The following is a 27,068-nucleotide window of genomic DNA, read 5'->3' on the forward strand; positions in this document are numbered from 1 at the left end:
GGATTTTCTATTTGGGCAGAAACCTAATCGGAATCAGTGGAAGAATCATAATAATCTGAATTTTCATTTTCCTGAATTTTTATTTTGAATATCAGGAGTATCTGTTTTTTCAGGGGTTCCTATTAATTTCCTAGATTTCCACAATCTGTATTCATCCAAGCCATAAGGGAGTCACAATAGGGATCCCTGAACCGTCTAAAGCCACATGCATAGCCATGGTCTAGTGCCCTTGGTGAACTCCAATATTTCAATGAGCAGCCCATGAAGAAATAGGTTGAGACTGCGTAGTGGTATCTTTCTCTCCAATGAAAGGTTGGTGTATATGAGGGAGAGAACAAAGGTGTCACTCTAGCTGGAGATGCTGAAGGAGTTTTTGGAATAGGAGTTGCTTTCATTTCTTCATCTCCATCTAAAACCATGCATTGAGAAACCTCTGGAGGTGGATCCCGATGGGGTGGATTGTGTAGAACCCATCAATGACTAGAAATTCTTTGAAGTAGTCTTATCTGACACAGATACAGCTGGGTAGGCTTCTTTAGAAAATTGCCCTTTTAAACTCAAATTAGAACCTTTGTCCTAGTCAGAATTGGTTGGGGAGTTCTCAGGCGAGAAATCCACAATGATAGGTGAATGTTTGGGAGGTGCCCAATGTGAGGTTGCCTGTGTCTTTGGAACTGAAAGAGATGAACATGGGATGAGGATCATTGACGTTGGTGTCAATGTCAATGCAATTGCTGATATAGAAAGTGGTGTACTATTAGTTGTGGCGGTCAATATCAGGGTAGGTGTCGAAGTTGTACCCAATACCAATGATGACACTGATGTTTGAGGGGATACTTGTGTTCTTTGAAGATCCGTTGGAAAGACCTGAACTGCAGAGGATGAGGGGGTATGGGGAGATTTGCCTGAACCTGTTGTCAGTGCCGTAGCCAGTGTGGTAGTTGATTTTGAAGACATGGAATAAAGACTGACCCTCAATGTTGGATTGGGTGTCAATGTCGAGATACAGCTGTGCTTTGACCCCCGAGTGGTTTGGTGCTTTCATTTTTTATTATGTCGGTGATGCTCGTCTTTGCTGACAATTTCAGGCCTCTTAAACATTGACTCTACACACTCTTTCTCTGAGCAGTGGGTCTGAGATTCTCCCCTTGGTGAACACTCCGACATCAACCTTGATCCTGAGAGTCAACTGACATCGAAGATGTCAAAGTTGAACGCAGCAGTGACCGTGGCATCAGTGTTGGAGGTCTTGATGCATTTTCATATGAAGCCACTTTAAGTCAGAGTTTCCTGCTTTTTCTTGTTTGTTTCGAGAATGACAAACAAATCTTGCAGGCTCTAACATTATGATTTTCACCAAAACAAATTAAATACCAATAGTGACTATCTGAGGAGGGAAGAGTCCCCTCTACAAGCAGTACATGTTTAAAAAGTTTTTTTAACCGTCCATTAGTACCAATCCTAACCGTGATCCAAAAGAGAATCGTTAAACTGTCCAATTCCAAACACCAGGGTAGAAGTATACCAATAATATCTCACAGGAACTGAGTTTGATCAAGGAGCAAATACTTCATGAGGTGAACACTGCAGCAGTCAAGAAGGAACGGAGCAATGGGTGCTCTAAGTGCTGAAAATAACAGACGAGTCGAGTGCCTTGAGGAGCTGAAAAATTCTTCTATGGGGGTTACCGCGCATTTTGTAAGGGAACATGGATCACCTTAAAGATCAATTGTTAAAGATTCTAAGCCATTGATGGAAAGGGGAGTTTTTGTGTGTGGTGTGAGGGGGGTCACTAATGTGAAAATCAGAAAAATCAATACAATGCTGTTCCTATGAAAATTGGAAAAGCATGTTGTGGCATGTTGAGCCCCACAGAGCTGGTTGTGAGATTTCCCAGGCAATCCTGGTCAAACTGCTGTAGTTAAATGCATTTAACCAGGATAGACAACCAGTTATTTATCCTGGTTAATTCTTTAACTGATTGTTGTGACTGTGAGAATTCTTGTATATGAATGTGGGGCAAAACAAGACTATTGGCTTCAAACCTTGCTTGTGTGCAGTACTCTGTTTTAGCACCAGCAAGTAACCAACCAGAAAGCAGCAGCAATTGATATTCTGGAATTCCTTTCCTTCTGACAGAGGTCAAACACAAAAGGAAAAATGCCACACTTGTACTGTGCATAGCACACTGCCAATACTAAATATATATGAAATAGCACTAGTAGCAGCTCTTTGCAACCTCACACTTGCACTCCCAGTCTTTCCTTCATTACTCTCAGAGATTTTGACTTGATTTATAAAGGATGTGGGCTACAGATGTATGCTGGCTCACTCATATGTGAATGTCAACATGATAGTAGTTGATGGTCTGGACAAGAATGCTGCTGGTGTGCTAATGTTGACATGCAAACGGGCCAACATATGTGGAAGTATTTTTAAACATTACTAAGCAAATGTGGAAAGCTTATAAAGGTAAGGGTTTTCATCATGGCCTCTATGATTCATACCTTTGATTATGCAGTTGAACATATTAGTTCATCACAGCTTCCCTCTCTCCATCTCCCATTCAAGAGCTGATGTGGCTGTTGGTGAGTATGGATTGGATAGACTAATTAATCCTAAAGCAATTGCAAGAGAAGAAGCCTACCTGTTCCTCCTTCTCCTTTCATTGCCCTCATCAGCTCATTGGCTCTCTCCTGACAATGGAGCGATTCTAACAGGTACAATACGTAGTCATCAAACATCAGGTGAATAAGGTGAAATGATCCTGGTAAAAAAATAATAATTTAAGCAAAAACAATTAACAGAATATGTGCTATTTTTCATAATTCTATAGGCCCTGTGTAATCATGCAATTGAAGTATACTGGCCACTTAACAGTATGCCAAATACTAAAGAAATGGAGATCCTAAGCATACTGACATAGAAGTAAGTCCCTTTGCAATCAAGTGGATTAACTTCCAAGAAAACATGGTTGAGATCAGGAGGTAGAATTTTGTTTCACTTGTTTTTTTGCATCACATCTGGATCTATAGAGCGAAAATGAATTTCTAGTTCATAATTGCTTGTCTCTCTGGGCTGCAATTTCTAAGAAAACATGTTAGGAGGATAAGCTTTATAGCAGTGACAAGTTTTAGATTGAGGTGGAATTTTGAGACAGAGTTAATAAAGACATCTGGAAGTGATCTGTTGTCAGTCATGTGAAATGGGTTACTGCGCCTGCGCGGGGATCTCACGGATGGATTAACTAGCTCCTCACTGGCGCCCCTCCCTGCCGTGCACGTGCCTCATGCGTTGCTTTTTTCAGCAGCCGGGCACCATTTTGTCTCAGTTTCTTGGAAACCTGTCTGATAACAGCGTACCCATTCAGTGATCAAGGAGGGAAGTCAGTCTTGTGATAAAAATGCTGCAGCGGGGAGGTACGGATGGGTCTCATGACTGACAACGGATCACCTCCAGATCATAAGTTACAGCTAAGAAACCTGTCTATCTGGAAGTGATCCATTGCCATCATGAGAAATGGGTGACTAGCTAGCTTTTTCTCCTGGAGGAGGGTGCAGCCATATCACCCGCTATTGTAGAACCCGTTTGAGCACTTCTCTTCCAAAGTTGGCCTCTCCACAGCATAATGTTTGATGAAAGGCAGGTGTGAAGACCAGGTGACCGCAGCACAGATGTCCTTAAAACGGAGGCTAGATAAGTGCGCAGCAGAAGCAGCGTACGCTCTAGTGAAGTGCGCTTTGACAAGTTTTGGAGGTTGCTGATCCTGTAACTTGTATGCCAGGAAAATGAGCTCCACCAACCAGTGGGCAAGTCTCTGTCTGGTGACAGAGAGACCCTTATTCTTGCCCTTAAATAAGATGAAGAGCATCTTAGTACGTCTAATATCCACTGTACACTTCATGTTGTAGAGGAGACAGCGGCAGACATCGAGGGAGTGCAAAGCCTTGTCCAGGTGAGACTCAGGATTTTGAAAAAAAGAGAGAAGGACAATATTTTGATTCAAGTGGAAGTCCGTGACCACCTTAGGCAGGAAAGCAGGGTCAGTATGCATCACAACCCTATTAGAATAAAATTGCATGAATGGCGCATTGGCATGCAAGGCAGTCAGTTCACTTACATGCCTAGCGGTCGTAATCACTATTAAAAAGGCAGTTTTGAGCATTAAGTAACAGAGACTGGCTTCATGCAGTGGCTCAAAGGGAGCTTCTATCAAGGAGGTGAGGACCAGGGAAAGACTCCACTGTTCTGTAGGAGCACGAACAGGGGGTAAAGGTTATTGATACCCAGCAAAAATGTCTTGCACAAGGGGTGCGAGAATACAGAGCGTCCTTACCAGCCAGCATGTTTAGAAGAAATAGTGGCCAGGTATATCCTGAGGGACAAGGCCAGCTTCCTTCAGGCTGGTGAGGTACAGGAGGACATAGCAATAGCAATAGCACTTACATTTATATACCGCTCTATAGCCGGAGCTCTCTAAGCGGTTTACAATTATTTAGCATATTGCCCCCAACATTCTGGGTACTCATTTCACCAACCTAGGAAGGATGGAAGGCTGAGTCAACCCTGAGCCCCTGGTCAGGATCGAACTTGCAACCTTCTGGTTACAGGGCGGCAGTTTTACCACTGCACCACCAGGGGCTCTTGAGTGGGAGAGGCTTTTAGAGGATGGAAGCCATGGTCCTTAGCACACACCGTGAAGCGCTTCCATTTGCTCATGTAGCTCTTGCGAGTTGAGGCTCTCCTGGAGTTCAGAAGAATACTCTTCAATAACCGACCCTCCAGGCCATGAGCTGCAAGGTTCGTAGAGATGCGTACAGGATTTTTCCTACATCCCTTGACAGCAAGTCCGGAACCAGAGAGAGGTGAAAGAAGTTGCCGTTCATCAGTCTGAGTAGCGATGCAAACGAAGTCTGGCGTGACCACCATGGTGCTATCAAGATGGCTTGCATATTGTCGCAGATCAGCTTGCCAACCACCCTGTGCAGCAAGGGTAGGGGTGGAAACAAGTAGAGCAGGTTCCCTCTCCAATGATTTTGAAAAGCATCCCCTAGGGAGGCATGTCCAATGCCTGCTCTGGAACAATATTGTGGAAATTTCTTGTTTGTCACTGAAGCGAACAGGTCTAGATGAGACAGGCCCCACATTCGTGTCAGATGGTCTAGGCAGGCATGCTTCAGCTCCAATTTGTGATGCTGTTGACCTTTGAAGGTTCTGCTGAGATCATCAGCCAAGACGTTCTGAAGCCCTTTGATGTGTAGAGCCATCACAAGGATGCCCCTGGATATGCACCAAGTCCAGGGTTGGGAAATTAGGGCGCAGATTGATCGGGATACTGTGCCCCCTTGACAATTCACATACGTGATTGCCGTAGAATTGTCCATCAGTAACTGCACAACCAAGTTCTGAAGTAAGGGGGCAAAGGATTTGAGAGCCATGTAAGCAGCCATCAGCTCCAAAAAAATGATGTGCATGTGGCATTGCTGCACCATCCAAAGACCTTTCATGCGGTGATCACCGCAATGGGCTCCCCAGTCCACAAGAGACGCGTCAGAGGTGACACAGAATGACGGAGTTGGCGCAATGAATGGAATGCCGCTGCAAAGATTTTCCCTGACCTTCCACCAAGTCAAGGATTTCAAGACCCATGAAGGAATGTCTAGTAGCAGCCTTTGGCTGTCGACACTAGGTCAGAAGACCTGGAGATGCCACAGCTGGAGAGTTTGCAACCGCAACCGGGTGTAGAGAACTCTGGATTTGCATGAGGCCGAGAAGTCTCTGGACACGGTTCGCACGTTGGCGAACATTGTGCTTGAAGTGGCTGATGAGAATGCAAATCTGCTGAAACCTGTCCAGAGGGAGGTAGGCCCTCTTCATTTGAGTGTCCAACTGGGCACCAATAAAGTCTATCGATCGAATGGGCTGCAGCTTGGATTTGGCTCTGTTGACTTGGATCCCCAAGTCGTGGAGGAGACAAAGGGTGAGGTGGATATGGGATTGCAACTGGACTTTGTCACTGTGCATAAGAAGACAGTTGTTGAGGTACAGGAAAATAGTGACTACCCGAGTCCTCAAATAGGTGATGATCATTGACATACATTTTGTAAATACTCTGGGTGCCATGGATAACCCAAAGGGTAGCACCCTGTATTGGAATGCTACACCTCCTACAGCAAACCTGAGGAACTTACAGTGATTGCTCTGGATTGCTATGTGGAAATATGAGTCTCTGAGATCTAATGTCGCAAGCCACTCCTCGTTGGCCAGGAGTGGAAGAACTCCCTGCAACATTGTCATGTGGAATTTTCGCGTGTCCACATAGCGGTTCAGGTTGTAGAGATTCCCCCGTCCTTCCTGGGGACGAGGAAGTATCAGGAGTAAAAACCTTGCCGATGATCTGTCCACCACACCGGAACTATTGCACCCTTCTCCAACAAGGTGCGCACTTCTTTCCACAGGGCCAGTGTTGGAGGGGTGGACTTGACGCCCTCAAAATGCGGCAAAGCTATGAACCTGATTGCATAGCCAGAGTTGATAATTCGGAGGACCCACTGGTCCAATATTATGGTGTGCCACGCCGAGCCATGACTGGCTAGACTGATGTTGTTGGGTGGCAAATGAGTTGAAATCGAGGGTATGCCACAAACAGTCAGTGGAAGAATGTTAAAGGCTTCGGCCGGCAATGATGGTGCAAGCGGTGGACAGTCTCCAGGATCACAGAGACTGCTTGGAGCTGTCCTTGGTGGGATGAGGATCTTGGTTTTTGTTACGTTCATGGTAACCCTTCTTATGGTAGGGCTTAAAAGGCTTACGATAGTCCCTTCCGTCCTGATATTTAAAACCGTGTTGGCGGTTATATGTCCTGTATTGGGAAGAGCCCTGCAAAGATGAGGCTGTTGCTGAAAAGCTCTTAGTGGTAAATTTCAACTTCTTAAGAGTCTCCATAGTTGAGTCAGTAGACTCGCTGAAAAGACCTTTTTCTGTTGAATGGAAGATTTTCAATTCAGTCTTTCATGTCAGGGTTAAGAGCTGTGGAGGTGAAGAGAAACAGTAGTTTCTCTGCCTTGGGGTTGTCTTAACGAAAGGCGGTATATAAATGCAAAAATAAAATAAATAAAAATAAAATAAATAGTTGTCATAGTTCTAGATTCGGTTTCAATCACATGCTTAAACGTGCTCAGCTGCTGATGAATGAAATCAGCGCACTTTGAGAGCATGTTATAGAGGTTCTTAATGACATCCTCTGAAGTAGAAGAGGCCAGTTTGTTATGGAACGAGTCCCACAGGACATAGTTATAGCGGGCCATATAGGCCATGTAATTTGTAATGCGAATGGAGAGACTAGCAGTGGAGTAAACACGACGCCCAAAGACATCAAATTTTCTACCCTCCTTATCAGAGGGGGTAGCATGATGGTGGCCCAGTTTGGACGAGGGACAGTCAATTACTAAGGAATTAGGTATTGGGTGCTTGAGCAAGTAGAGGTTGTCTTCCTCTTGCACTCGATACAGTGCCTCAAGACGTTTTGACGTGGGTCAGTGTTTGCAAAACGTCCCATGAAATCTTAGCTGCCTTGGTTATGGCCAGCAACATAGGCAATGCAATAGGTTGCGCGGATTGAACAGACACCAACATTTTGTAGACAGTTTCACCTCAAGCTCCAGCATCTCTGCCACGTGTTGAATCATTTTTCAACTCCTCATTAGGAAAAGTGGAAGATCTTGGGGGCACATCCGAAGGCAGGTCGGATGGATGTCTCGGTCTGTAACCATTGCAATCCGAGTCCATGTCTGAAGATTCAGAAGAATCATATGAATCCTCCCCAGAAGACTCCACAGGCTCAACAGGAGTAGGTGGGACCACAGGAGGAGGCGCAGGGAGGTCCAAAATTGGCCCAACAGGAGCAACTGGTTGCTGAGGAAGCAGTTCTGTTGGAAATGTGATGGTGTCAAGACTCAGAAGTGTTGTTTGAACACACTGGGTCATGAATACAGGTGGAACCGGTGGCTTAGGCTGTGACTGTGCCAGAGGCTTAGGTACAGGTAGCGCAGGTTGACATGGCCACTGGCCTTGCAGCATGTGCTGAGTTTTCCACAACTGGAACTCTGCCCAATCCAGTTGAGCGGAGGAGAAATAGTGTGCCTTAACCAACAGGCATGAAGGGGGTCCTTTGGAGGCACCAAAGGAGGCGGCACAAAGGGAAGCATTGGCTTCAAGGGTGGAGCAGAGGTGGTTGGTATAGACACCGGCAGTGTAAAGGTGGAAGAACTGGTCCCAATCTGAAACAGAGATGCTGAAGGGGGTCTTCGGGGCGGGGCCTTGTCCTCAACACTGGGTTCAGTATCAAGGCCCAGTGTGAGGAAGCCCTGAAACGTGGCGCTGGAAGGCATGCTGGTGGTGGAGTCCAGAGCACTCAGCAGCAACTTAGCAGTCCCATCATCCAACAGTGCCTTATCTGCAGTATCGAAGAGCATGAGAGATGATCGCAGGGGAGTTTTTGCAGGCGAGCGTGAGAGCGGTTTATGCTGGCGTGGGAGCACTGCAGCCATTGGGGAAGACAGGGTAACATTGTGCAGAATGTCCACGTCAGTATCGACCATTGACACGGAAGAGGTTGAGGGGAAAACCGAAGTAGTCAGGGCCGAGGACAACAGTGTTGACATTGAGGCAGAGACAGTGGTCATAGTCGATATCAACGGGAAGGTCAGCAGTAGGGAACATGTCAGCATAGAAAGAGGCACAAGAAAGGCAGTCCCTGTATCTGAAGGCGGAGGCTTCGACAGTGTTGCCGATGGCATCGACGGTCAATACTGAATGGTCGATGTCAAAGGGGTCCTCGATCTCGAAGGACAATCTGACTTCGACTTATGCTATTTTGGAGCCGGTGAGTCACTGTTGGAGGACACACGGTGTCATTTATGCTTGTTATGCCCATGGTCCGAAGACTTGGGCTTCTTGAAGACAATCTCTTCGAGATTATCCCGCAGGGTTTTAGACTGTGCGCACACAGACCCCGGGGCAGACATCGAAAGTTGGCCCATCAATGTTGACGTCGACACCGAGTTCGATGTCGATTCTGGCCTCGGCGTCAGCGGATGCAGCACATCTCTGTAGAGAGAAGCTCTGAGGTTCAAAGAGCAGTTTTTCAGCGTTTGCTTCAAGAAGGACCTGCAAATCCTACAAGAGGCTGGCACATGCTGCTCTCCCAAACAGAGTAAACAGAGTTCATGCTTGCCAGTTAAGAGGAGTTTAGCCCGGCACTCAGAGCAATGCTTAAATGTTGTTTTGTTCCGCTCAGCCATGACTCTTTCATCGGCAAAGCTGTGGAAGGCAGTCATCAAATCCAAATCAAAGTCCGAAGAATAATCAACTTACAGTCCGAAGCCAAAGTAACAAAAGTTCAAATTTGTGAGAACGAAGTCCAAAGGGAGAATGAGGGAGAATAGTCAAGGTCACAGTCCGAGTTAACGTCAGAAAATCTGTCCGAAGTAACACTTTCTTTTCTAATTCTGAGGAGCACCAAACCAGAGGTCTGAACGCATCAGCGGTCAAAAAGAAACTGAGACAAAATGGCACCAGGCTGCCAAAAAAAGCAACGCACGAGGCACGTGCACAGCAGGGAGGGGCACCAGTGAGGAGCTAGTTAATCCATCTGTGAGGTCCCTGAGCAGGCACAGTATGCCATTTCTCATGATGACAATGGATCACTTCCAGATCCATGTTTTTCATGGGATGGTGAGATTTTTTGGTCTAAATCTTCTGGAGTATTTATGTCATCCAAGATCTTGTCACGTGAAAATAGTTAAAGGTATTTAACTCCACTGGAAGATGGACTTTTACTTCAGGAATGTGTTCTTATATGGCCAGTTGTAAATCAGGTTAAACTGGGGTTTTGCCTTGCGCCCGCCCCCCATTCCCTCCCCCATTCCCCCAGACTGCATCAATATGAAGGATAGATACAGGGTGTCAAAGTCCAGGGCCAGCCCTTCCATTAGATAGACCAGGTCAGGGTTTCACATTTCTGCTCATTACCCTTATCATGGCGTGCATGTCATCGACTGCTAGTGAGGGTGAGGAGAGGAGCACCAGTTTTTCTCCTCAGCTGGGAGCTTGGTAGGGGGTGGAATGTTCCCAAAATGTTGTTGAGCTTCAGAGGACATAATGCATCTCGGGGGAAGATCCATGTCCACTTCTCCAGCTCCAAGGTGGAGAGGAAGGCTGAGGTTGGCCTTTTTGGTGCTTGATAGTGCAGGTGCTGTTACCAAAACAAGCCCCAAACTTTTCTTTGGAGCTGGGATGGAGATGGGCAGAAGATTGTTCCTGACTTGGTGTACAGACACTGCACAAGGCCAGGGATTAAGGCTGCAATCCTATGCAGAGTTACCTGGGAGTAAGCCCCACTGCAAACAGTGTTTACTTCTGAGTTGACATGCTCAGGATTGCACTGAATTGGGGAGGGGTGGGGTCCTAGTTGACCACACATATTGACTTGTGTACCATGGCCACCCAAAATTTGTTGACCCCGAGCAAGATGAGGTGGTCTGCTTCAAGGGATCGATTTTGGGATGGAATTAAAATATAGCAAAATTGTCATTTATTTATATTATTTTCAACAAATGGGGTGTGTGCACCATTTGGATTTTCTGCCTCAGGCACCAAATACCATGGCCATTTCTGCTAAGGTTGTCACAGGGCATTTCTAAGCAATAATTCCTGGTAGCTAGTTGCCCAGAGTGAAATCTGGCATGATGTGGGAATTCTGTGACTGGTACTCCTAGGGCCTTTTTCTTGCTGATAAAGCAGCTGTTAAGGGTAGGGCTTGCTTCAGGTCCGTAGCATGGGGGAGGATTTTAACCCTTTGCCCGGCACTGATTCCTTGACTTAAATGGTCCCTTTAAACTGCTACTAGCTGTAGAAGTGGCAACTTATTATGGGCACCAAAATATTCCTCTAAGTTTCTCCCTCCATAACTAATAGTATAGCAACTTGGGAGATAATGGATTTAGATCTGGGTCACAGCCACTGGAGGGTTAAAATAAAGTGCCTTTACTTTGCCTGGCACTGATCCCCTCCTTGCAACAACCCTGATCCAAATCCCCATGGCTTCTTTTTCAGAAAGAAAACTATTTTGGGAGTTCTGGCTTGGCCCTCAATTGCTCTATAGAACCTGCTTTCATCCATTTCTGCATAACTCTCTTGGCAATGAATGTGGATTCCATGTACACTTAGAACAGGACTGAAACTGGTACCAGTGCATCTCATTCCGATCTTATGAACTCAATACAACTAAATTATTCAGCATTTCCACAGTGCATTACGTGCAAAGTGGTTTGCATTCCTAATTACCGTAGGCAGTGCATTATTAATTCCCATTTTCCAGAGAGTGAATGAAAGCTAAGAGATACTTACTTGCCTACAGCCATCCAGCATCCATACTTCACCTAGCATTTGAAACTAGTCGCCCATGTCCAAATCCAGAGGGCCAATCTGGAGGTGAGTGGAGCTTTCATGAGCCAAGACCCAACAGTCTTCACTCCTCCCTCTCCCCTCCCATAAGGTGTATTCAATCCCTCCTTCTCTCTGAAAAGTTACTGCCACTCCTTCTTGAGGAATTAAGATGTGTTCACAGCAGCAGCTAGTGAAGCAGTTCTGTAGAAGGAACTGTTGGCCCAGGGCAAACTGAGTGAGAAATGTATGTCCTATCCTTACCAGAAACAGATGGGAAGTGGTGGTGGTAGTTGAAGCAGACGGTGCCTTAGTCAGCACCTTGATCCTGGCCGACTGGCTAGCCTTCCTTTGCTGACATCAGCAGCTTGTGCCCATGCAGGAGGCAGCTAGCCAGTCGGCAACCATGTGCTTTCCAGTGCTGCTGGCTGAAGGGCACCCTGTCTTCACCACCTCCCATTTGTTTCTGGTAAGGATGGGAATTCTCCCTCCTCAACTGTGCTGCAGTGCTGGCCAACATATCCTGACAGAGTACAGGTTTCCTGGCTGCTGCTGTGTACATGGGCATGTTCCCTCCTTCTTGGAACTCCCATCTCACATTTCCAGCAATATTTCCTTCCTCCCATAAATGGCTAGATAGAAAAGGCTACTTTTACCCCCAGTAGACCTTGTCACAGCCAGCTACCAGAAGGTGATGGAAACACTGGGCAGTGATGCAGACACATTTCTTGCTCATTTGTTCTCTTTGTCCTTGTTGGCAGAACAGCAAGTGCAGCTGTTGAAAGCTGTCAGATTCATCGGACTAGAAACAACCTGATGGCAACATGAAAGAAGTTTGTGGGGGAACCAGCTCAATCACAGTTAAAAAATGGTGGGCTGCCATTAGCCAACTTGGCCTTTGAGTCCTCAGTGGCTAGCCATGACTTTAACAGATCAAATGTCAACTGCCATCTTTTACATATGTATAAAATTTGTGAGTTTTATAAAAAAAAAAAAATTCAAATATTCTTCTGCTCAGGAAAGTTCAGAAAGAGCAGTTTAAAAAAAAAAAATTCCTGAAGAGAATGTGTGTTGAAAACCCCTTACCTAGCTGTGTGTGTGGTTTTTTTTTTAAAAGGAAAACCATGTTAATTGTCTACTATCAATATGGCCTCTGCTATGGATCTAAATGACTTCTCCCATCATATCTAGATATAAAGATAAAGTACCAAAGCTGGGGGCGCTGTGCAAAGTCATATCCCGAATAACTCGTGTTCCAAAACAGGACCACATCAAGAGAAACTGCTGAGCTACTTTCTTCAAAGAGCCTTGTCTCTTAGCAGCTACCTGCCAATAAAAAGAAATGGATGTGATACAGATGCATGTTCACTGTAATACCTCCCCAGCAAAAGGATCACATTGCTTATGTCCTTCTTGAGTGGAAAAGTAAATCTAATTAGAATTAGAGTATGTGAATATTAATAAAGAAGGATACATTTTAAAATCATAATGTCCCACATGGCTGCAAGTTCTACTTCCTCCTGAACTGCTTCGTTGGTATGGGTAAGAAAGATTTTGAGAGGAAGTAGAAGGCAGAATGTGCTTGGGAGAGCAGAAGCACTAAATGGAAGGGTGCTCCACAAATACCCTTTCTTCCTAGGAGCGTTTCTCCTACTTGAGGGCAGTCAACCTGAGGCGCTCTAGCTGTTGTTGGACTACAGTTCATTGCAGCTGGTGATGATGGGAGTTGTAGTTCAACAGGTAGTTCTGGTTGGCCACCTACTTCATGGTATTTATGACACCAGCAACCATTAACCATCCCCAAACTCATCTCAGACCTTTTGGCTGAAAGGGATCCTTCAGCAAGCTGGCTTTTTTGTTTGTTTTTAAATGTTTTAGCACCTTGGTGCAATCCAGGGAATGCTTAACTCCCACTGAAACCGACAACAGTTCTGTGATTTTAGTGGGACTTTGCATGCTTGACTGAGTCCAGTGCAAGAATATAGAGAGCTGCCTCACATGGATTCAGATTCAGGACATTGATTCATCTATCTAGTTCTGACTTGCTGCAGCTTTTCATAATCCATTCATGTCAAGGTCCCATAGAAGGAACAGAAAAAAGCTCACCATGCAAGGCTAGGGTGGTGGGCGTGGGGGATATAACCTATACTCTGTGGCCTGACTCTGCCATTTCTTATTCTTAGGCATAAAAGGGCCAAAAGAGCTAATGCAGGTAATAGAAGGGGGATTCCAAAAATAAAGAGGGACTTCAAACATTAGTAAAAACAAGTTAATTTAAGATAGACATTTCACTGTTTTAATATAGCTAAGGTAGGGTGCAGATCAGAAATTTCAGTGCTTGGAGCCCAAAACTCCTTAATGATACTCTTCAAACAATTGATGATGTATCATCTTTTTCATTATTTGCATGCACTGTACATGCAATGCAATTATTAGTATAAATTTGTTTTTCAACAACATTTATATTCTATAATTTACAAATATTAAACTCATAAACTTTGGTTGTTTTTCTCCCCCCCCCATTTGCTCATTCTATTTAAGCAGAAGGAAAACTTAAACTTGCATTCTCAGATACTCATAATTGGCAGGGGAAATCTGACTAATGGAATTATTTGTTACAAATGAATTGCTCAGATCTTATATAGTGAGTTTTAATGGCAAGCAAGAGGCACATTCCAAAATAAACACACTAATATAACAAGGTGACAAGGAGTGAAAATTAGGAGGATGAAAATAAACAGTGGTTAATTTGAAGTATACTGCTACAAATTTATTTTGCTGAGAACTTTTATTGGCTGAACTACTGTATATCTATGTATTAAATACCAAAGAATGATTGGTGTTTCACAGCACTTCTTAAAATGTGGATACGTGTGTTATTTTTGTGGTAAGATTATCACTATATTTTGCTCAGCAAAATTAGTATGCCATCAGTAGGAAGAGAGTAAATTTAGGAACATAGGCAGCTGCCATATACCGAGTCAGGTCATTGGTCCATCTAACCCAGTATTGTCTACACAGACTGGCAGTGGTTGCCAAGGTTCTCCAACGTTGCAGGCAGGAGTCTCTCCCAGGATGCCAGGGAGGAAAGTTGGAGCCTTCTGCATGCAAGTATACAGATGCTCTTCCCAGAGCGGCCCCATCCCCTAAGGGGAATATCTTACAATGCTGACATGTGGCCTTCCATTCAAATGCAACCAGAGTAGACTCTGCTTAGCAAAAGGGACAATTCATGCTTGCTACCCCCAAACCATCTCACCTTAAACATTCCATCACTACCAAACCTGAGACTGGATTCTGAACCCCACCCAAACTGTCCCAGTCTGAAGCACTAATAACCATCTAGCAGGTAACCAGTCCCATAACCTGAGCCCCACAGCTAAACTCTGGCCAGGCAAGGCTAACAGGGAGTCTTGGGTATAAATAATTCCAACACCAGCCATACATCACCAGTCCCTCCTCCCAGCAGCTATCTGAAGAATAGTGCTTAGAAACTTTCTGAAAGCACTGTCCTTTGGAAAGCTTTTGGGAAGGACTGGTTATATATGGCATAGTATGGGTGTGTTTTTTTACAAGCAGATTTTATGGGTCTACAATGCCATTTTTATTTCATTTGGCCCCACTTGTTTATTCATTTGAAGGCTTCCATCCTGCTTTAGAGCCACAAAAGGCTCCCAAAAGTAACTTACAAAAGATTTCTGCAACAAAATTGCATTTTCACAATTTTAAGTATTAGCACAAGAGGGGTATAATGTAACACCAAGGGGGTTGCTTTAGATGCCCACAGCTGCACAGGTTGTTCAGAATCAACTGCATGTCAGTCAGCAACAGCATTTAGACAAACTGCTGTAAGTTGCTCTGAGGCCATGAGATAAAAGTGGGATACAAACATAATAAAATACATAAATCATCGTGTAAAAGAGCTGTAAAAGGCTTGAGTACGTAACAACGCTCCGAACAAGCAATTTGGGGCTTCAGGGAGAAGACACAGACATGCCACTGTTGCTCTCCAACCAAAAAAAAGGAGCCTCCCACAGGCACAACTTTCTCACTCCCCCCACCTGCAGCTACTAGCTGTTTTATTGAACCTTTCCTCAAATGTGGGACATGTTTTGAAACCCTGTCCTCCGCTCCAGTTCTCTCAAAGTGGAGTTAACCACACTGGACAAAGAACTCCACACTTTGAACCTTTTCAAACGCTGCACGTGGCTACCCACCCCCACCCTCCGCATTCTAGCTTTTCTTTACTGACCTTCACAACGCATCTGTCCACCATGGAATCCAGCCATTCCACATATGATTCAATTGGCGATTGCTCTTCTAGAAGGTGGTCAAACTCCTGATATACTAGCAAAATAAAACCCCAACAACCCAAATAATTAGTTACAGTAGTCCTTGCTGAAGCAAAAGGGGTGGGAAACCCACCCCATGCCAATTACTAATGCTCGACTACTTTTCCAAACCGCTTTGCACAAGTTGCTCATCTATAATAATATATGCTCTATTAAGTGATGGAGAAGCTAAAATCATTTACCCTCCATCCCTCCCTCAATCCCACTGAAATCAATTGGAGTGTTTTTTAGTAGAATACAAACTGGACTCATCATTTAAAACCCAATTTTGGATTATATTTTCAGCAGTGTCTGCCAATAAGTAAATCACAGACCCACCTATGATGGTCATACTTCCGAGTGCTAAGCTAGGCTCTGACCCTTTTGACAAAAAGGTCATCATGAAAGTGATTTAGAAATGCATAAGGATGCTATTTAAATTCAGAAAGGATCAGAGATGTTGAAGGCCTTCCCATCAGGAAACTCTATAAATACATGCCATAACAGCTTCTGGAAACATTTGTTTGTCATTACTAAAAGGCAAACGTTAACCTAGAAAACTTATAGTAGTGTCATAGTTGTTGAGGCTATTCTGACGATCAGGCGAAATCGGGCTAGGCGAGCCTGGTGGCTTCCAGGAGGTTAACCCACCTAACTACCCCTCCCCTTAAACCGGGTTTAAGGAGCGAGCGCTCCGCAAACCTGGTTTTCAAAATCGTGAGTAGCCACGACATGGCTCTGCGGTGCGGCTACTCATGAGTAGACCCCCAGCCAGGAGGCTTAAAAGCAGCCTCCCGGCTCGAGGGTCTCTCCAGTATGCCCTGCATGCTCGCGCAGGGCATACTGGAGCTTCCAGGGGTTGCGTGGCCCCCGATCCTCCCACCCCCCACCGGCTCCGTCATGGAGCCAGCAGTCGTGTGGGCAGCTGCTGTGGCCGCCCAGAACAGACTGTCTGCTTGTCTGCAAGGCTTAGCCCACTCTCCTTGCAAACCCCCTAGAGGCTATTCTCATTGATTGTGAGAAGAGCCTCAATGACTTCAAAGGAATTTCTAGACATACTCTATATCACTGGGTCCTCTTTCAGACATACAGAAGTAAACTTCAAACATAATTACTTAACCATTTTAGGTCACTTTTCCCCATCACTCAAAGGGGCTCACAACAAAGAACAACATCCCATTTAAAATGCAGCACAAACAGAAAACATTATTAAAACACATATAAACTTACTGAATCAGCTGCAAAATCAATCAAAAGCACATTCCAACAAAATAATTGCACTTCTTGAAAAAACTATGGCATACAGGTGGCCCTCGTTATTCATGGGGCCTATAGCTGTGGATTCCAGCCTATAGTTCCAGCCTATGGTCGTGGATAATGAAACTGCTAGTAAAGAGAACTTCAGTCTATAGAAATGGGGGGGGGGTTTAAGTCCCTGGAGCCTAAAAGTTGAAAAAAAGCAGAAATAAAGGGAATAAGGCACAGTACCTTGCTCTCCAGTGCTCGAGAAAGCCCCCCCCAACCTGAAAATCTCCCCAATTATTGAGAATTTTTTCAAAAATTCTTGGGGAATTTTTTTTAAGAGCCACAAAATGGCTTTGTGTTCCAAAATGGTAGCTGGAAATGACATCAGAAGTAATTTCCGGTCATCCGGGAACCACGGATAGGCGAATTTTGCCTATTTTAAAAACCATGGATAATGAGTTTGGGTCTATGTTGCCTGACCACAGATACACTAAATTGCAGTTGCCAGGACCGCTGATAACGAGGGCCACCTGTATGTCTGATCATCTCACATTGTACTTTGATTTAGTTAACTGGAAATGGTCCTTATGAGGGAGCATTACATTATTTTATTGTTTGGCTCAACAGATATTTGAAAGATGCTGTGTAATTAAAGCTGGAAAATGGGAGGAAGTCACATGAATATGATAAAATATGAAGAAAAAGAATGAAAGATCTGGTTAGTGTTTAAGATAGAAAAGGATTATAAGCGGGACCATGCTCTTTATTATTTTCAAATTGCAAAGAGGATGTCAGATGTAAAAAGGAATTGCTCTTCATATTTGTTAAGGGTACACAACAAAGCTATAGATTAAGATCTCCAGTGACCTGAAGGAGAAACCTTTCTCACTCTTTATATCTCCTAATTTTCTCTCATGGTCTTCAGTCTCAGTTGCCTTGCTCCAACTTGCCTATACTGCAGGAGTGACTAAGTGTCATATTACTAGAACAAACATTGTCCTAGAAGCTGCTTGCCATGTGAAATAATAGTAAAATCCCAAGGTTTCAGAAAACCATTTGTTACTGTGATGCACAGCGCTACATGTTCGCTTTGCCCAAACAATGGATGTTCACCAATTCAGACTTTATTCCAACAAGAACATATTGGAAACTAGCTTGTTCATAAAAAGTGTTTCCCAACTCCTAAAGTTTGATTGGTGTTCAGTAGGATATACATTAAAATACATATACTGGTACAACCACACATGTAAATAGTACCTTTTTTAAAAGTGTAACTAGAGTTAGCTCAAATCGGAGATTTTGGTGATACAGCTGAGAAAACAAGCCTAAGGGTGTTTTTAATGGAACACTTACAAGCACATCTGAATCTCTCTCATGGTATTAAAACAGTGCAATTCTAGCTAATTGTCACACATATAAAAACAGAAGTACTGAAAGTGCTTTAGGCACTTGTATGTAAATGTTTTCCTCCTGCCTGTTCTCTCCCTGCAGGTGGGAAAGCAGCTTTAGTGGCAGGGACAATTTTGAGCAAGAAATGGCAAGACAAGAAAGGGTTAAGCAGCTGTCCCTCTTCTCCACAGTCCCCCCCCCCTGCAGATCATGCAGTGTCTTTTCAACTTTTAATCAAAGGGATTAGGGTGCGGGGAGGAGTCCTGCTGAGCACACTCTACATTTTGCCATGAGTCCAGAGCTTCCTCTCTCATAACTGTGGACTCTATATTCTTACACTGTATGATGAGTTTTCTGTGTTCTTCCCGTGAGTCTTCCATAGTGTATAGCGTCTGTTTGGTAATGCTGTTAAGGTCCACATTCCTCCAGTCTTCCAGCATTTGGAACGTAATGTCTGCACTGTGGATCACAGTTCTTGATGCCTATAATCCAGTCCAAATTACACATTAGCTAATGGTTTATTAGCTTTAAAATAGACTTTATCCCTTTATACGCTTCCTGGGTGAGTCTTACTAAGTTGATTTCCCCCTTGGTTCTACTCTGGAAGAGTCACAGGTCACAACATTAATGCCTGAATCTTCAGTCTCCACAAATTACAGACCCCACTGAAGGGCCTAACCTAACTGTTCTCTCTCTGTGTTTGTTCAACAGCAGTTCTTGTTTGAAAAGAAAGTGATTTTTCTTTGCTCACATCATTTTAAGAAACAAAACATATCAGTCTGACCATTCCTGGTCTATGATCATAACAAACTTACTACTACTACTACTACTACTGAATCATTCCCCTCCATCTGTGTATGCAGGGGCTTCTCTGTCTGTTCACCTACCCCTTCAAATAAACTGAAAGCTGATCCTTTACTTCTGATGCAACAGGTGTGCTCAAATCATGGGAGAACAGGCAGGGATCTGTCTGCACTCAAGCAGTTCGGGCATAGGCTTGCAAGAGGAGCTGGTGAACCAGCAGAAAGGATGTTGAATCTGGAGGCTTTGGGAGCTTGCAGGGACCACACCCTTTTTTGCTCTTCCTAGGAGACCAAGCTGGCTTCTCCCTTCTCCCAAGAGACCCATCTTAGGGGGAAGCCCCGAACAGCTAAATGTGCACTCCACCTCGATGTTAAGCATGCAGTCAGGGCTAGAGTGTTTGCTTGTTTTTTATTCAGGAAATAGCAGCTGGATCAGGACTGGGGAATGAACTTTCCCCAGGCCTGGGGAATTAACCTGCCATTTGCCCAATCCAAATCAGGACCCCACTGAAGCTGATATTTGAAAAAAGCTCCAACTGGCGCCAACTGAAGCTTTATTTCCAGGGCAAAAAAAGAGGGGGGGGAGGGCGCTGCAGGGCATGGCAGAGAGTTAACCCCCACTCCTGCACACAATTCCAATCCACATGGAAGAGGATCCAGCTGTTATTCACTGATCAAAAAACAAGCATGCTGTTCCCAGTCATATGCATAAAACAACATGTCCAGATCTCCATACAGGTACCCAGTAATCTGACAGGACACTGTAGCTTAATCTGTGGAATGAGACTCCAACCAAAGAGCGGGGAATCCCCACAAAAGCTCTTTTATAGAAAGTTCTGTGCACTTTTCCTGCTTTGGGGTTAACAGGGAACACCGTAAAGCCTGAATGCCCTTTTAAATTAACATATATGATCCATCCAATTTAGTTATCCAACATTTAAATTACATACAAAGAGTTGCACGTGGGCACAACCGACCATCTATACCTATACTTATATGCATCTGTGAAAGTATCAAATAAAATATTAAGTGAGACAGAACAAACTTGTAAGAAGATAGGCAATATACCTGGCAAAGATGATTTAAGGATGTCTGCCTCCGAAGAATTTGTGAAAACCTTCTAGAAACTGCCAAGGAAGGAGATATTTATGTAGTAAGGTAACTAGATTATTCTGGTAACAAACAACATGTAGCATCTGTTTTGGTAATGAATGTATGCACCATATATGATACAAATATTGATAAATTTTAGTTTCCAAAAAAATGACTTCTTATCAGGACACTAACACGTTTCCAGCTGGATGATCATGTGAGTAATTACACACATCTTTTCTATGAGAATGTGTGTGTAATTTTTGATCTTTAAATAAGGAGTCTGTTTTTGGAAATTCTGTCTTAGTCAAGATCAAGCTGTGACTTGCTTACCTTGTTGAGTTCAATGGGACTTAAGTCTACTAACATTTTTTTGTTTGGGCCCATGACTATAACATACATAATATTAAATCTATGGTCCCATTTATGCAAGGACAATCAGCTGTGATACTAAGAATCTATAATTGATTAATGAAATAATTCATACAGTAAAATACACTCCAGCTAGTATGCATTCACTTAATATGTAAATTAACATGTGTATTGTCAGATTGCCAAGAATAAATTCTTATAATGTAATTGACCTACTACTATTCCATATACCTTTAAGCAAAATACCAGTAATAACATTTGTTAATATTTATGACCTTGACAGATCCAAAGTTATGTAGATGGACTTAATCATGTCAGAGTATTTCATATTATACTGAACAGCATTGATCTATTAAAAATGTATTGTCCTAGTATCACAAACTTTTGCTATTGCATATTCTCAGTAGTGAATGATCTGACCAAATGGAAAGGAAAACAGGTCCAAATTATTCTTTATGGGAGCAGTTCTGCTTTTTCCCAAAGTAAATTGCCAAACTAATTTATTTTGAGAGAAATAACATCTGAATAAATTATTAAATTAAAAATATTGCTGAGCCTTTTATGTTTAGAGTCTACTCAAAGGTGCTTTTAATGTTTCATACTAATCAGTGCATAATCCTCCTCCTAAATGAGTTTCCCCTCCCCTTTTCATCTTCCTCTTTTTTTTTTAACTTTGTGATGTGGAATTTAGCACTTATGAAAGGAGAAGAATTGGAAGCCATGAAATAAAGCAGGCTTTATCAATAGGAGATGTCCACTGCAGGCATCTACAAAGCATGCTTGAAAGAGTGCCGTGCCCTTTCCTGTGGAGACAGGGTAATTTGATCACCTTCGTTTTTAACTCTGACACCTTTTCTGAGCAAAGGCCTCAAGCTGTATTTAAACAGTCCACAGTCTAGAGAGTTGTTTAATCATTTACGCTCACTCAAATTAAGTCCTGGCCATCAGTGAACAGAATTTCAGCTTGGTCCACATAATCAAAAGAATTATCAATTAATTCTGACCAGTGCTAAATCCAATATATATGGGCATTTGTATTATAGTGGATAGCATTATGACTGACATCGAAGGATGCGGGGGCAGGAGAAAGCATAACAGTGACAATATGTGGATGAATATTTCCTAAATTTGACCCCAATACAGCTAACAGAAAAGTCAATATAACTTTTCCAGTCAGAAGAGACTATACAATACGTACGCTCAAACTTGATATTACGTAGATTCTCTGGCAAGTCGTGGAGAGCTACTTTTAGCCACTCATCCAGTTGTTTGGCAAATTTGCGGATAACCTGTGTCAAACTGGAAGGGAAAGCATCACTTTAGAAGTTGTATTCTTTAGTTGCATTCTCTTTAGTTGCATTCATGCCTGCTGCAAGCTTGTCAAATCAACATTTACTTCTCACACCCTTCGCCTCTACTTGAACCTTTAAGGTTTTGTTTGTTTGTCCTTTAAACAAAAGGGTGCCTTCATATAAGTTACATTTGGAAGCTGAAATGTACACCCAGACTTCAATTCTTCCACTCTTCCCTGGAAGTAAGCCCCACTGAACACAACAGGACTACTTCTGAGTAAAAATGGATAGGATGGCACTGAGTAAAAATGTATAGCATAGCACATTTAAAACACACACAAGAGAATCAGCATCGAATGCTGAACTAAATCACCACGTATATACTGCTTAAAATGTGCCATTAAGGATAGACAGGAAATCAGACACAGTTCAGCAAGGTGAAAATTCTATGAAGTTATAATCCTGGTTAAAGTGCTAGACATTGGTTAGATTCTGTGCCCTGCCTCTGGCACACTGACGTCTTGGGCTGCCACTGGCCGGAGGCAAGGGAAGGAAGCAAGGCATGAGCCCCATGCTATTCAGGGCTTGTTCCCATAATGCCAACCTAAGACTTGGTTGGCTTTGTGTGAACACAGCCTCTGTGTTTAAGCTTTGTGTAAGGGCCACATCATGTCTCTCAACACATGAAGACGTGTGAACACGGACACATCAGCATAGAAGAACATGCTCACCTGTCAGGTAATGCCTGCAATACTGTTGGCATCAAGACCCCAGAAATAGCTTTATACAATATAGAATCACAGACTCCAACTATATTTACTACTGTTGAAGAACCCAGTACAGGAAGCATGTGAGGTGGCATTCCTTGCCAAAAGTGCAGAAGAAAACTTTGAACCTAAAAGTGCATATAAACATAATGGATAAATGCAACATATAATATCTTTATTGCCACTATAATTGGGTGATATCAATTCACATCAGGGGTCTAGCCAAAGACAGGTCACATCTATTAAAGTGGATATGATGTGAGGCTGTTGGATCCCATAAAGAAAGCTGCCCCAGATTTCTTAGCCTCACCTCCTACTCATTTCCAGTCACCTCCTATGATAAGTTTTCATCCCAGCCAAACTGACAACCTTCTCTCACAGACTCCAGACTGTCTAGTTCCATGAGCAACTGAACATTCCAAACCATTGCACCAGCTCAGCTGATCAATGTCACAGCCACAAGTGCAATTCAATATAGATTATTACAATTCCTCATTAAAATATTCTGTTTCCTACAATTCTTTGGTTTCTGTACAAACCTCATCAAAGTTGGCTCTTATTACAGTGTCAAGTATCCTCTGACAGTGTGTTCTGTACATCATAATAAATGTAGCAACCTGGCAGGGGAAAAAGAGAATTCAAAAATAGCTATTTATAAAACAATATTTCTGCTTTAACCTAACATCAAAAATATCTCAGTAAGGACAAGGATTCTTTTCACTGCTCTGGACAGAAACAAATACTATGTTATCTGCTGAAAATATCTAACCCTGTGATCCTGAGGGAACACACACGTTTTCCATAAATATCTATGGGCCCAACTAGACGTAAAGTGGAAGAACTATGATTTGATTTCCTGAAAACGTTTTCTTTGGGCAAAAGCAGACACCAAGAAACAGTGTGGATCCGTGGTGCAAGGGGGTGAGGTAAGGGTTAATCCTTTCCTCTTGTGCCATTTCCCTGACCTAAATTACCCCTGGAATCTTCTATTAGCATTAGGTGTTGTGAGAAAAAAGACAGGTATCCATCTTTTTTGCTCTTCAGCTAATAGCAACTTTGGGGGCAACTTAAAAGTCCAGGGCTGGTATGCCTTGCAGCATAACACAGGTGGTTCAGAACTGCCTGGGCCACTGCAGGGCTCTAACATACATGCCGACAGTGTTGTGCAAGAGGGCTGTTCCAGTACAACTCAACCCTTCTATGTTCGCAAGTTGCACACTATTCAGGTTGCACACTATGTTCTCAGGTTGCACACTAATGCAATACTTGCATTATTCAAGTACTGCATACTAGAGCAGCCTTCTTCTGCAGCACCCATGGCCATGGGTGTGTTAATAGCCTTGCATTGGTGTGGACAGATTCTGAACTGCTCACATTTTGCTGTGAAGCATGTTAGCCTCTGAAACAGCATGGAGGGAAAAGGGTTTCCCCCTGTTGCATTGATCCACACCACCACTCTCCCCAAGGCAGTTTTTAACCAAATCAATGGTTTTGGGAGATCCAATAACAAATCTCCCACATCCCATCTAAGTTAGCCCTATGGGGAAGAAATACTCATACAAAGAGTGCAAGGCAGATACTTTAAGTTGGGGGAGGGTATTTCTGGTCAACTGAGAAATTAAAACTCCCATAAATAAAGCCAAAGCATTATTAAATTCAGTCTTCTCGGTGGGTGGTGCTTTTTTAAAACACATCAGGTCAACCTTTCATCAACAGAGGGGTGAGGGGAAGCAAAAAGCAAGGCAAGCCAATGACTGTTTCACTAGAGTCACCTTCTCCTCTGGCAAGCTGGCTGGCAGATTTAGATCTTTGACATTTGGAAACTCTGGCAGCAGTGTCCCCAGTTTGGACCGTGGTGAATACGCCACTGTTTGTTTGGTTACTTCTTTTTTTCCTGTTTCATTGACCCAGGCTGCTCCTTTCTTAGAATACATCACGTCATAATACTGGGAGCTTTCTTTAACTGCAATGCCATAGTAATGGTACCTGAAATGTTGAAATACACATTTTTAAATAGAAGGGGCTTATTCACTCAGTATGGTCAAAAAAGGGAAATTGCTAACAAAACAGATTTTACACCAATTTGCAAGTTAATGCATGAGTGCAAATGCAGCAACAGAACATAATTGTAATGTTCCAAGCAACTAACAGCCCATCCATCCAGCTGAAGTAGCATCCAAAGGCTGCCAAAAGGGTAGAGCTCAGTGCTTCTGCCTCCTGCCAGAGGAACCCCTCTTCCCAGCTGCATTGTATAGGCAAAGTCATGTGCAAAGTTGCACTGACTTACCTTTGTCCCTAAACAGGGCCATTAGAGATTTGTCTCACATGGCACTGCATTAACAATAAGACTGTCAATTTCCAAAAAAACAAAACAGGCCCTGCTCATCTGCTTTTAACAGCAGCCTGAGTAGTTCACCAGGTGCATAGCTTTAATTGAACAAGGGAAGAGGGAGGGAACAAATGCCCCAGGGCCTCTGAGTAGGGGTGTGCTGAAAAACAATTTGGCGTCTGAAACGCCAGCGCAATCCCATTAAAAATGAGGACTTCCACAACCCCTTTAACAAGGAGGAGAGAGCAGCTCCATATTATTATTATTATTATTATTATTATTATTATTATTATTATTATTATTATTATTATTTCTTGTTTACACAGTCAGACAGGTGTTATTGACTGGTTTGTTTTATCCAGATATCGAGTCCTTCCCAAGGACCTGGGATGGCTGAATTTTATTGTCAATTACTATAGATATCGTCGCAGAATATAGGCTGTTCCCAGTAAAGCTGCTTTTTGTAATTGGCTGGTGGTGATTTCTGTGGCCCCTATGGTGTTGAGGTGCTCTTCAAGGTCTTTTGGAACTGCACCCAGGGCGCCAATTACCCCTGGGATTATTTTGGTCTTTTTCTGCCACAGCCTTTCAATTTCAATTTGTAAATCTTCGTATTTGGTGATTTTTTCTATTTCTTTTTCTTCTATTCTGCTATCCCCTGGTATTGCTATGTATTTTGACTTGTTTTTCTTTCTTCTCGACTACAGTTATATCGGGTGTATTGTGTGGCAGATGTTTGTCTGTTTGTAGTCGGAAGTCCCATAATATTTGTACATCTTCATTTTCTTCAACTTTTTCAATTTGATGGTCCCACCAATTTTTGGCTACAGGTAGCTTGTATTTTTTGCAGATGTTCCAGTGTATCATCCCTGCTACCTTGTCATGCCTTTGTTTGTAGTCAGTCTGTGCGATCTTTTGACAACAGCTGATTAGGTGGTCCACTGTTTCATCTGCTTCTTTACAAAGGCGGCACTTGCTGTTTGTTGTGGATTTTTCAACTTTTGCTGTTACTGCATTTGTTCTTAGTGCCTGTTCTTGTGCAGCCAGGATTAAACCCTCTGTTTCTTTCTTCAAGTAACCATTCTTAAGTCATTGCCAGGTCTTGGTGATGTCTGATTTTCCAGTTATATTGTGCAAATATTGACCATGCAGGGGCTTATTTTTCCATTTTTCTGCTCGGTTCTTGACTTGTTCTTTCTTGTAGACCTGCTTTCTTTCATTGGTGTTGAATAGTTTCGCGTTATTGACCATTTGAAGTGCATCTTCTTCACTGTCCTTGATATATTCTTCAAGGCCTCTTTTCTCCTCATCTACTGTTTGATGGACCTGCAGCATTCCTCTTCCACCTGAGCTGCGAGGGAGGTATAGCCTATCGACATCACTGCGGGCGTGCAGAGCATGATTGATGGCCATTATTTTCCTGGTCTTACGATCTAGCGTCTCTAGCTCTGCCTGGGTCCAGTCTATTATTCCTGCAGTGTATCTGATAACAGGTATAGCCCAGGTGTTTATGGCTTGTATGATGTTCCCACCATTGAGTTTGGACTTGAGGATTTTTCTAACTCTCCTGATTTATTCACTTCCAATTTTTCTTTTAACTTCAGCGTGTGCAATGTAATCAGCCTAGAGAATGCCCAAGTATTTGTACTGTTCTTTCTCTTCCAGGTTCTTGATGTTGCTTCCATTGGGCAGTTCTATTCCTTCTGTTTTTGTTATTTTCCCTCTGTTCATTATTAATGCAGCACACTTGTCTAGTCCAAACTCCATTGCTATATCGCTACTGAATATACGGACAGTGTTTGGCAGTGATTTAATTTCTGACTGGGACTTTCCATACAACTTCAGATCGTCCATGTACAGCAGATGGTTGATTTTACTTGATGTTTTAGATGTTTGGTATCCGAGGCCTGTTTTGTTTAGTATTTGTGAAAGTGGGGTCATGGAGATTACAAACAACAGAAGGGATAGTGAGTCCCCTTGGAAAATGCCTCTTCTAATGCTAA

General features: G+C 43.2%; 1 protein-coding gene across 8 annotated transcripts in view; it reads right to left on the reverse strand.

Moving 5' to 3' along the window:
- RFX4 (regulatory factor X4) overlaps positions 1-27,068 on the reverse strand; it is a 119,065-nt gene that overhangs the window by 16,731 nt on the left and 75,266 nt on the right. For all 8 annotated transcript variants that reach the window (XM_053252070.1, XM_053252071.1, XM_053252069.1 and 5 more), the window contains 9 exons: positions 24,509-24,722; positions 23,276-23,353; positions 22,701-22,864; positions 21,876-21,976; positions 20,282-20,340; positions 18,748-18,892; positions 15,698-15,792; positions 12,654-12,771; positions 2,648-2,767 (listed from right to left, as the gene is read on the reverse strand). In XM_053252070.1, the coding sequence (XP_053108045.1) occupies positions 2,648-2,767; positions 12,654-12,771; positions 15,698-15,792; positions 18,748-18,892; positions 20,282-20,340; positions 21,876-21,976; positions 22,701-22,864; positions 23,276-23,353; positions 24,509-24,722 (1,094 nt within the window). The remainder of the gene's footprint in view (positions 1-2,647; positions 2,768-12,653; positions 12,772-15,697; positions 15,793-18,747; positions 18,893-20,281; positions 20,341-21,875; positions 21,977-22,700; positions 22,865-23,275; positions 23,354-24,508; positions 24,723-27,068) is intronic.

The sequence above is a fragment of the Hemicordylus capensis genome, chromosome 5 (assembly GCF_027244095.1).
Source record: "Hemicordylus capensis ecotype Gifberg chromosome 5, rHemCap1.1.pri, whole genome shotgun sequence".
Taxonomy (NCBI): domain Eukaryota; kingdom Metazoa; phylum Chordata; class Lepidosauria; order Squamata; family Cordylidae; genus Hemicordylus; species Hemicordylus capensis.